The sequence below is a fragment of the Euprymna scolopes genome, chromosome 36 (genome assembly GCF_053919585.1).
Source record: "Euprymna scolopes isolate OS-2025 chromosome 36, ASM5391958v1, whole genome shotgun sequence".
Taxonomy (NCBI): Eukaryota; Metazoa; Mollusca; class Cephalopoda; order Sepiida; family Sepiolidae; genus Euprymna; species Euprymna scolopes.
Genome location: NC_136517.1, coordinates 58,121,748 through 58,133,716, shown reverse-complemented (window position 1 = coordinate 58,133,716; position 11,969 = coordinate 58,121,748). Strand labels below are relative to the sequence as shown.

The window sequence follows — 11,969 nt, the reverse complement described above, 5'->3', positions numbered from 1 at the left end:
ACAAACAAAAAATAGAAATTACAGAAAAAAGTTAAATTTAATTGAACAATTGATTTAAATAAAAATAATTTCAATTGTAACTTAAATATAAGAAAGTTGTAGGGACCAGATAAGAGGTCTCACTGTATAAATAGAAATTTTATTCCATCCATTCAACATTCACAACTTTTTCAAATGCAATAAAGACATTGTGGAATTTGTCTCATTTTGTAATATCAGAGATCTTAAATAGTTTTACAAATGAAAAATATTGCATTAATAGTAAATAATGAATTTTCAATGAAGCAAATGTCATGATTAGAAATTGAAACCTTGAGATCTCCAGTCTGACATTTTGCCAATTGAGCTATTTAGACTTTCTAGTATATTAAAATTTCAAATATTAACAATGCTTCATGAAACAATGGCCATAAATTTCTTCTAAAAAAGTTATTCAAAGAAAATTTGGATGTTCCAACACCCCCCACCACTACCCTCTAAAATAATAGATATGCTTTTCTGAGGTGGATCCACATTTTTAGCAATTGGCTCAATTCAACACTTAGAAATACACTGGCAAAAAACAGTTACACTATTAATATAACCTATATACTACTAATATTCAAACAAAGAGCTTGACACGCATTGGCTAATGGAAATAATAATTAGGGAGGGAGTAATAAAACCAATGAATCTGATTGGTTAATTAGCTACTTAGATATGAAACAATCACAAACCATTAATACAGTTATCCTGAGGATTTCCCTCAGAAAAGAAACATGTACGTTTCTGTGTAGTTTACTTGCCATAAATATATTTTCATACTTCTAAGTATGAACACCATTGAAGTAAATACTGAATGTATAATATATTACTTCATATTTTTTTTTTAATGACATTTTCACCCCAAACAAGGCACATTGCCACTTTGGTGTAGGGGGGCTACTATCAGGGGCAACAACTACTGGGGTACTATGTTGGGATTTGGGCAGCAAGATGTCAGTTCACGTTACACTTGAACTTCTGCATGTCAGTACAGTTGGAGAAGCAGTGGCCTGGAATGGAATTCCAGAGTTTAGCGGTTCTGGGGAAGAAACTACTGGAGTAGAAAGATCTTTTATATCTAGGGATCTCTACTGTGTGGGGGTGGGATTTAGCTGCCTGTCACATTTGTTGAGGGTGTCTACGTCGTCAGGGCACAAATGTTTGCAGTTCGCCAGAGCATTCACCATTAAAATACTTGTAGAACAGGCAGAGGGATGCAACATTACATCGATGGGACAGAAACTGAAGCTTACATGCCAGTTCAGGGCCTATCAGATTTGCAACTCTTTTGAACCTTGTCTAGGAACGAGTGACCAGTAGCAGATGCACCAGCCCAAATATGACAACAATACTCCATACATGGGCGAATGGTGGCCTTATAGAGGTACAGGATACTTTCGAGTGTTAGTAGTTTTCTAGCACGGTAGAGAGAGAGCCTACCTTCTTCGCAGTGGCCCTGGCAATGCTTTCAATGTAATTGTTCCAACTCATGTTTCCTGTGAACGTTAGGCCAAGCAGTTTGAAAGGTGTACTCTCAGATAAAGAGTCACTGGCCATTGCTATTGGTGGCAGAGAAGGTTTCATGTAATTATTGAAGGAAACCAGTTTAGTCTTGGCAGCATTGAATGTGACCATCCATTTATGTCCCCATTCCACTACAGATTGGAGGTCATCCTCTAGTGTTTTTGCCATTTCTTTAGGTATATGTTCATTTGTTTTCCTGTCATGCCTGTTATAGAGTGTGGTGTCTTCAGCATATATACCCATCTCGGAAGCAATTTTGTCGGGGAGGTCATAAATGAATATTAGGAACAATAGAGGTCCAAGGATAGACCCCTGAGGCACTCCTGCTTTTATATCATATTGTTCAGATGTATGACCGTCGAGGACAACCTGGATTTTTCTCTTATCTAAGAAGGATTTAATTATGTTAAGTATTCTATCAGTGATATCGTATGATCTAATTTTCCTGAGGAGACCCTCATGCCACACCCTGTCAAAAGCTTTAGATATATCTAGAGCTACCGCTCTGCCCTCCCCCGCTTTGTCCAGTGAATGGTATATACGTTCAGAGATTACAGTGAGGATATCTGCTGTAGAACGGGCTTGTCTAAATCCATATTCTTTGTCAGGCAGAAGTTTAGCATCTGTAAGGTGATGGACTAGAGCATGGTTAATTAAGTTATTAAATATTTTAAAGTGGGAGGAGGCTAATGGGGCGATAATTAGATGGGTCAGTTCTTTCACCAGAATTCTTTAATACTGGCACCACAGAAGCAGTTTTCCAACAGTCCGGAAAGCAAGATTCATTAAGGCATTTGTTGTAGAGTTTGGAGAACTGGAGCTACTTCGGCTGAGCACTTTTTTAATAGTTCAGCTGGGATGAGATCGGGTCCACATGCTTTTGAAGTGTCAAGGTTTTTTATGATAGCATGCACCTGAGCAGGGGTGATTTTTAGATCATCTAGCGTGGCGTCTGTCCGCAAAGGAAAGTCAGGCAAGGGGTGGTTGGAAGGGTCCAGTGTGGTTTTGAGGCAAACCGACTAGCAAGCATATTAGCCTTGTCGGTTGCTGAGCAAACAATCTCGTGATTGTTGGTTAGTGGGGGAATTGTTGATTGGCCATTATTTACTACACTGTTGTAGATTTTCCAGAAGTCACGCGTTCCTAATTTTTGTGCTTCTATGCGTTTTTTAGAGGTTTCAGTAAATTCTCTCTTAGCTGTCGCTATTTCTTTCTTAATGTTACTTCTAGCTTCTATATACTCCTGTCTGTTTGAACTGGATTTATGTCAGTTAAACCTGCGGTATACATGCTGCCTTTGAGCAATGGCAGTTGTGCAAGTCGAAGTAAACCATTGGAGAGAGTGGGGCTTGCTATAAAATTTCCACATGGGAACATGTGCTTCAATTGCCGTTTTGAACCATTCAGTGGTCTCATTTGCACACTGTTCAGCAGGAAGATAAAAAATATTTCCCCATGGGGCATCTCTGATAAGATCTTTGATGGCTTCCCAGTCAGCCTTTTTATAATATCTTGTTGCTTTGAGCACTGGCTCTTCAGTTTTGGGTCTAGAGTTTAGGGCGATTTCGACCATTATCACTGCATGATCAGCATTCCCGAGTGGGCTGTCAGCATTTGTTATACAATCCTCGGGAACTGTGCTCAGAAACAGATCTAAAAGTGATGCATGTTGTTCTTGTTGGTCAGGAAAATGGGTTGGAAACGTAACCATTTCTGATAGGGAGTGAGATATAGCGAAGCTATGTGTTATGCTGCCCACTGCATCTGTGTAAGTAGAGAATCCAAGCCAGTTTTTGTGGTGGATATTAAAGTCACCAAATACATGTACTTGTGTGCTAGTGTCGAGGGAGAGTGCTGTGTCTATGCTGTCAGAGACTTTGTTAATTACGATGCAGTCCTGGGTCGAGGGAGAGCGGTAGAGAAAATAAAAGTAGCTAATGTTATGTTTAGTCTAAAGTACATAAAGGCTTGATCGTCCGATTCTAGGTTTGTTTCTCTAGTCAAGGGGAGGGTGTTACGAATGTAGACTCCAAGTCCGTGCATATGTCTGTCAGAGTCCTTACGGCAGAGTGGGAGATAGCCAGGCATGTTAAAGTACTTAGAAGGGATGGAGAAGTGTAGGGTAGTCTCACTTAGTGCTAAAATATCCGGGGTGTTTGTTAGGAGAAATGCTTCAACATCATTTAAATTAGTTCTAAGCCCATGGATGTTCGTAAATGCAAGCCTCAAGGGAGAAGGCAGGTTGGTTTTCTTTGAGTTTTGGCCTGGTTTTAGCGTAATTTTTTATTGTACTGTCATTTTTTTTTTTTTTAGAGTTTCAGTTTAGGTAAGGGATGCTGAACAAGTGGTTATGCAGAATACCAGACATGCAACACAAGCAGACCATCAGTTGTCCTGCCATCTACTAGGATTGTGGCCTTGGGATAGCCCACCGGGGGTGAGTGCAGGGTCCCTTTCCATGCGCGACATGGCACTACAAACAACCCGATATTATACAACTGTTGATGGAGCAGCCGCTCTAAGCGCTACCAAAGAGTTAGGGCACCTGTACTACCAGTCGAGAACAGCAGCCAAGAACTGTCTTTCCGGTACCCTCAACCCATCAGACAATGGTCAACCCAATCTACTTTTACTGGCATTATGGCATTCAAGCACTTCCAAGTGCCCAGTTTACGGGATGGGATGTGTCGGGAGTGGGGAAAACGGCGTTCATTGCCCTAGTCAGGAAACAAGATTGACCACTGAAGCTCTGTCGACTCCCTGTGATTCGACCTCTACGCCTAGCTAATAAGCAAAGAAGTGGTATGGAAGCCGGGCGATAGGCAGTGCCTATCTACTCCTTAAGCAGTTTAGGTTTGCAGACCGGTAATTTGTTTGAGTCACCAGCTCTAGGAAGGTTGTCATCCGAGACTGGAGAGGCCTTCCTCTCCTTAGGTTTAGCTTCAGAGTTTTCCTTCTCCTAGACGGATGACCTGGGAAGATCTACGTGTCCATCAGCACCAAGAAGGTTTTCCCCGCGCCTGGGTCCTAATCCAGGTATTGCTGCGCCCCCGCGTTGGTTGTTAATGTTAACGGATTACTTTAAAAGAGTTATATATCAACTGAAAAATTATACTCTTCAAAGTGATTACAGGGCATTGCTATTTCATTGTTTGTTACTGGAGGAGGGGCTGAGTAAGGGTTCATGCAGTGGGAGCAGGTATATTTGCAAACAGGTCTGTTGGAAGGAGTTAATATGGTTTGTTTTTTCCTTTAGGTTAAAAAAAAAAAAAAAAAAAATTCCTTTCATTTTTGTTGGCTTAGGAATAGGATAATGCGTTGCCGAATGGTATGGTATTACGAATTAACTAGAAAAAAAAAAAAAATTGTACAAGCTCTGGATATTTTAACTAGCAGGAGGGTTAAGCTGTATATTCAATAGATAATATTATATATACAGTAGAACCTCAGGATACGGTAGCGCTAGGATATTTTTTTTCAGATTATGATGTGAAATACAATGTTTTTCAGGCCCCTGGTTACGGTATTTGCCCCCACCTTACAATGTTTTTTTATGCTATTTGATTATATACATGTGTATTATATACTGTACTGTATTTTGTTACTAATTTTTAATGCCGTATCCCGGATTCTACTGTATATTATAAAAAAGCACAATATTTTTGTTTGATTATTTTGTTTTTTACCTTTTCCAGTCTCTGAATCATTCTTTTTATATTTCTTTTTCTAAGTTGTATAAGTTGGATCCATGTTTGTTTTTGCATAGCGAGCGCTTTTGACTGAACCATTTCAGTCATTCTCAAGCAGATTATGTCATTTAGGTTCTTAAAATGACGTTTGGTATTACATGTGTTAAAATTGATATATTTTGTCATGGTCACGTGTTGAGTTGGTTAATTAAATGGGTGGACAACTTTTAACGGGGGAGGTTAATATTAATATTTACAGTTAGTTAAATAACATCGCACATACAACAATGGCCACAACTTGTAACGTGAAGAATTACATTGCTTAATACCTGGAAAAATACTTATTTGTAGAAAATTTAAATGCAATATTCATTTTCAGCATACTCGAAAACCTATAGAAAACAAGTTTAAGGTAGGTTTTGTGTTGGCCTACGAGACTACAATTACCAAATAAACATCACCCTTAAAAAAAATAACAGACCCCATCCCCCAACAAGTGGCTATAATGTGGGCATTCATTTTACATTAAATTAATATAGAAAAGTGATCACCCTCTATTTGAAATTTCTTCATATCTTGGAAACATTTGTTTTTTTTTCAAAGGACTCACCACTTATCAAGGTCTGAAGGCCACTTGAGGATAAGGGTGAATGAGTGTACAGTGGTCAAGAGTAATATGTCGTAGTCATCGTTAGTAGTGGAAATTTGGTAAATTGAATTACTTAAGAGGATGGCTCATCAAGAACTTGTTCACGTTGGATTTGAAGACAACCATGTTGTAGTCAGTTAGAAAGCAAGAAAATGGAACAGAGTTCCATAGATGTGCATCTATTGACAGTAGCTTCATAAGAGCAATAGCTCCAGTAGCCTTTAATAGAGTTTGGCATCAAGGTCTACTTCACAAGATATGCTATGGAAACTGGCTCAACTTCACTTCATTATCTCCCCCGCCCCTCATTAACCCCAAGCCGTTTCTAAAAAAAAAAAAAAAAAAAAAAAATGCAAAACCAAATTTAAAAAAAAGAATTTTTATATGTGACTCTTAAAAGATTGTTTTAATGATGGCGATAGAAATCTCACAACTCTATACATGAAACCTAATGAATTATTACTTACCTGTTTTTTTAGCCATCCGGATATGGCTGTGGTCATGGTTGAATAAATTTCCAGTGTTCTGGAGGGTATCTGTTTGTCAAGGTAATATTTTATTCTTTGGCCTGTGATCTCTAAAAGACTTTCTCCCAATTCGGGGCTAATATTTATGGTAAGCATTACCTGTAGGGAATGAAATAAATGATTTCAATAAAATCTATGGTAGCCAATTAAAGTAATAAAAAGTAAACGAGAGCTAACATTTTTGTTAAGAGTCAACACCCAATGCATTTTTATCACAATCATCATATTTAGTTTAGCATCCCTTTTACATGGTTGCCTTAAAATAATGAAATTCACTTCCAAATTAACCTATTGCAAATCTTCATTTATTCCTCTTTCTCGCATCAATTTTTATCACTTACTCTCATGTTTTTCTTCACCTCTACCCACAAACTCGACTTGCTACCTTAACTACTCTATATCTACTGATTCAAGAACTCTCATCCATTCTTTCAATGTGGTTGTATCATCGAGGTCTACTCTTCAACATGTCTCCCTATACTATCCAGATTTAATCTTCTTCTGAAGTCATCAAAACTAAGCCTGTCTTTAAAACTCATATTATACACCCGTTATATTATTCTTAAATCATTTCACTCCATTACGAACTTATTCTTAACCATTACTAGCCAGATTTAATTTTCATACATCATCAAACTGCGAACATATATCTAATAGATTCTTCTCTTGGTCAATAGTGCTAATGCGCTGCTAGTTACCATCCACTCCTGACTCTTGTACTCATACTAACGCCTACTTCACTCTAATGGTATTACCAAGGCAACAATAGTTACCTTAATAACCTCACCATCCAAATATAGTTTGTCCATTCTCTTATAATTCTTGCATATAAATATAAATGAATACATGTAAACTTGCTATCTTCTCTAAAGCTAGGAGCTCCACACTCCCAGACTTTATCTTTGCTCTGAGCAAGGATTATTTTATTGGTACCGGGGAATGCTGATGGGGCTGCTCGGGCATTTTTTGGCCTTGTGTTAAGTAAATAATATCCTTTTTCAGCTTACCAGTAATTCCACTGCACCGTTTTCATTTGTATTCTTTAAAATTTCGTTATCTTCATCTAAATCAGGGGTTTTCAAACTTTGGATTATTCAGACTATTGTTCTTATTGTGGGTATTATTTTCACAACCTTCTTCAGGTGTATCATGTCAAACTTGAGAATTTGCACAAAGTTTCAAATGGAAACCTTTATTTAATCCACAGTGGTAGCATGCTCTTGTTCCGTCGGCCATTCAAAGTAATTTACAATTGTATTCTGAATATTACCTGCACTGAGGATTGAATCTTCAACTTCCTCACTTACAATTGAATTTTACCAAGTACTTTATTATACCATAGGTCCTTGTGAATTTATGGAGTCTTAAACCTATTGTTTTTAGATGCACAATCTTACTATAGATCACTGCTTACATTGTGAAAAGAGAAAAAAAAGCTCAAGATGAAAACAGTAATACAAATTATCAATCCTCATTTCAAAAGAAACAGTTCCCAAAACTTATTTTGCTTGTGGATTCCTTGAAAGCTATTTTATTATCCATAGACTCTTTATATGCATTCATAAAGTTTTGGTTCTTATCCAGAATTCCTCCATATTAAAAACAAAAACAAAGAAAAATCTGTATGATATACGTACTCATGATGAAATAAAAATATCACATTCCAAAAATTATGTAAATTGTTTTATTTTTATAAAGAAAATTATTTTTAAGTGATTAATGTGAATCTGTAGGCATTACAACATAAATTTCAAAGTTTGAAGCATTGAGTTTGTTTTATTTAGATTCTTTTCAAAATGGCAGGCAAGACATCTACTTTTCTGTTACACCTAAAATTTGATTTTCTTATTTAAAAATCAAACTAAATGATCAATTTGCATGATTTTTGGAATAAGACATCTTCGTTTTGTTACAGGTAAGTACATCATACAGATTTTTCTTTATTTTTGTGTATAATATAGTGGGGATTCTGAACAAGAACTAAGTTTTTTTTTAATCAAATATTTGATTCTAGGTTAATAAAAACTAATCATGAATCAATTGTTATATTCAGAACATAAGATTCAAATGCAAGTCTTGAACATTTCAATAAACACGCATAAATCTCTTAAAAAAAAAAAAAATAGATAAATAGAAACTAGATAAAAAAATGTTTTTGTGGGCCGACTTAACGCTTCTCTAGAATGTGAACTGCATTTGAGAATCTCTTATCTTAATAAATAAAATACATTTGTATGTCTTTGTATGTACACTCATAACTTTCTCAGTATGTGGCATAAGCACTTTGACACACTAATTCTTATTAAATCAATAAAGTTAAGCCTTGTAAGTTCTAGATGGGTGACCATCTGGAAATACTAGTCGCTTTATGTATTCAGGTAAGCAGGTATAATACCTCAGGAAGCTGAATATCCCTGCCTTGCTGTTCCAGGTCATTTTGGGGAAAAATATAGCATCTGTTAACCTCCCTTTGATATTCTGGAGGGTTCCTCATCTGTAGTGAAGGCAATACATCTAGGAAAAAAACCAAACCAGATAGAGAGCTAGTTCGCCCTGTATGGGATACTTCTGGTGACGGTGTCACAAACAAAACAATTGCTTCGAATTTGTTATGAGCCAGCATGGAAGTAGTGAGACTAAGAAAACTGTCATAAGAATGCTCGTGTTAGTGGTAACTGGTCTAACTGAAGATGGCAAAAAAAAACTTTCTCAGCTGGTTGCAACATTCTAAAAGTTAAATAAACAGCTTGCACATTGTTGTTTACATCAAACGCATACATGTGTTTTTGCCAGTGAGCAATCAAGAAACAAAACAATGTCTTTTTACATATGTGCACGTTTTGGTCTTGCATTCTTTTTATCCTCAATTTTCTATGCATGAACCGTGATCTTCTGTTTGATTTGCAACAAATTTACTCATGCATGGAAACAAAATGGAGACTTGTTGGCTTTTTTAAGGTTTTATTTAGAGTTTTGCTTTGGGGAGAGAGAGACCACAAATTATTTCTTATTTAATTTTCTTAACTTGTTTTTATAATTTAGTCTTAAAATTGTGACACATAAGCAAAGTCTCCAAGCAACATTCATTTAGATTTCTACATTGTCGGGCACATCTTGTTTGTCCTGCTTTTTGACTTAGGCTGACTTTTAAAAATTCTTTTATTTCTCTCCTTGAAGATATGATGTCACCACCTCCTATATCTCAACGCATTTCGAGCACATTTTACCTAGAGAGCTAACCTCCGACTCACTTCAGTAATGTTGCAGTGGGGTCCATTTCTGCTTGCTCTCAAGTAATCCTGACATTTACTAATGTAATCCCCCAGCTGATATTCTTACTAGTAAACCTCATTTCTACTTACTGGTGTAGAGTTCCAATGTATAACACTGGGTAGCTACAGAGTTGAATTTGGTTTACACAGGTCTTGATAACATGCACAAAGTGATGTAGGTAAAGATATATCAGCAGTGACCAATCACAAAGCGTATACAGTGTACTCTCATTAATTCTATCTAAGTCACTTGGACCAATTTTGAAGAGATTTCAAAATTTATACAGTAAGTAAGTTGGTAACTTTGTAGCAGTCATAAATAACAATTTATTTTCTCTTGTGGAGAAATGTCCCTGCTAGGCAATTTGTTTACACAATGACCAATAAACTTGCAGGTTGCAAAAAAAAAAAAAAAAAAACTTTCTATCTTTCTTTTCTTCAATCAAACACTGTCCAATTTTCTTCCACCTTTACTGAAGAGATAATGTTAGGTCATCAGAAGAGAACGTGCACTGTTTTAGGGCCCTCCTCAATGGCTTTTCTGTATATCAATACTCCCTCACTGATGTGAGGCCCCATTATCTGAATTGTATTTAAATCAATGTTGAATATAATCAAAACTGGATGTTCCAAAACTTAGCATTTTCCATATTATTCAACAGCTAAGCACCACATGTATCATAACACCCGAGTGTCTCACATCTTCATTGTACAGAAACAAAATATATAATGAAAAAATAAAAAAAATAATGAATAATATAAAAAAAATAAATAAAATAGATAAATAAAAATAAATCAAAAATATTTTCCTCGCAAAGGTGTCTCATCTTCCTCTATCATGTTTTTCTTGACTCTTTTATACCATTCAATGTAATACCATTTGGTAGAGTTCTTAAACCTTAATTGATCCAGTAATTAAATAAACACTTTTGTTATAAAAAACAAACAAAAGAAAGCGATTGTGTAATAGTTTTCATTACATACTATTAATATATAGATGTGGATCATATTTCTATAACTTTGACTTATTCATTTTAGTCAAGAGTTCCACTGCGACTTTTTGTAATTGAAAGACGATAAGAGCAACTTCATACTGCATTGTAGTCAGTGCAACCTAGTTGGTACTTATGACTGATTTTTTTCTTTTCTATAAGTTGGTTATTTAATTCTAAGATATTGAATTTTACAAGCAATATCAACTAGTCTTGCTTTTTTTGTTTACAATTACGAGCATAGACAAGCAAAGTATTTTAATACTTACCTCTTCAGCAGTTTTATCCAATCCTCTGGCGTAAAGCTCCTGAATGTGAAAAATATGTAATTGGTCGATAACATCATCGAATATTCGCGCAATTTCACTTTTCAGGGCTGGCCAGACAGAATTTTTCTCATCCCAGGGCATAAAAGTTAGTTGTGTTGAATTTGAAGGAGGACGACTATTTTCATCTTTCTTGGAATAATCTTCCACATAATGGCTAATTATTCTTTTATAAAACTATTAAAAAAAAAGAGAAAAAAAAAAGATGAGAATGTATGCCTAGATATGTCAAACATGATAAAAAATAACAGATTACACCTAGTGATATTTTTGCCAGGCTTCATTTTAGTCATGAACTTTTGGTAGCAAGAGATCTGAACTGTGTGTGTGTGTGTGTGTGTGTGTGTGTATATGTGTGTGTGTGTGTGTGTGTGTGTGTGTGTGTGTGTGTGTGTGTGTGTATATGTGTGTGTGTGTGTGTAATTAAATTATGAAAATTAACATTTACAAAATTTATTGTTCAAAAACAATGAATACAAGAAAGAACTATTCCTTTATTCCAAGGAGTTTTAAAACTACTTTTTTTTCTTTAGAGGAAAATGATTAGCAAAAACATTTTTTTATAGACTTGCTATAACATTGTTAGTTGGTGAAAAAAATTGAAAACTGTAGAGTTTGAAAAAGAGTAATGTCCAAAAAAGTGCAAAAAGGATATTCAAATTGATGTCCATGAATGAAGATGTAGTCACATGATAATAAGATCCAATCAATGAATTTGGTTGAAAATTGGTAAAATAAAATAAATCCATTACGCAGGTACGAATACATCTGTAGACTTGGGGTGAGAATATTCAGATCAAGTAGATCTATAGTCTTTGGAAGATTAGATTAAAAATTCTACCACAAAACTGAGACAAGCGCATAATTATAAGTTAATGTACATTTGTTAACTTTTGTGAAAGTTTGGGAGTTAAATGTTTGATATGGCGTTTATATCGGGAGGTTTATAATTTTACCCGTTATTTC

The 11,969-nt window shown here is 35.7% G+C and overlaps 1 protein-coding gene across 10 annotated transcripts in view; it reads right to left on the bottom strand.

Annotated features, from left to right (window-relative positions):
- Nucleotides 1-11,969, bottom strand: part of LOC145260522 (rab3 GTPase-activating protein non-catalytic subunit-like) — a 173,746-nt gene that overhangs the window by 1,426 nt on the left and 160,351 nt on the right. For all 10 annotated transcript variants that reach the window (XM_080118664.1, XM_080118666.1, XM_080118667.1 and 7 more), the window contains 2 exons: nt 10,947-11,180; nt 6,354-6,512 (listed from right to left, as the gene is read on the bottom strand). In XM_080118664.1, coding sequence (XP_079974790.1) covers nt 6,354-6,512; nt 10,947-11,180 — 393 coding nt within the window. The remainder of the gene's footprint in view (nt 1-6,353; nt 6,513-10,946; nt 11,181-11,969) is intronic.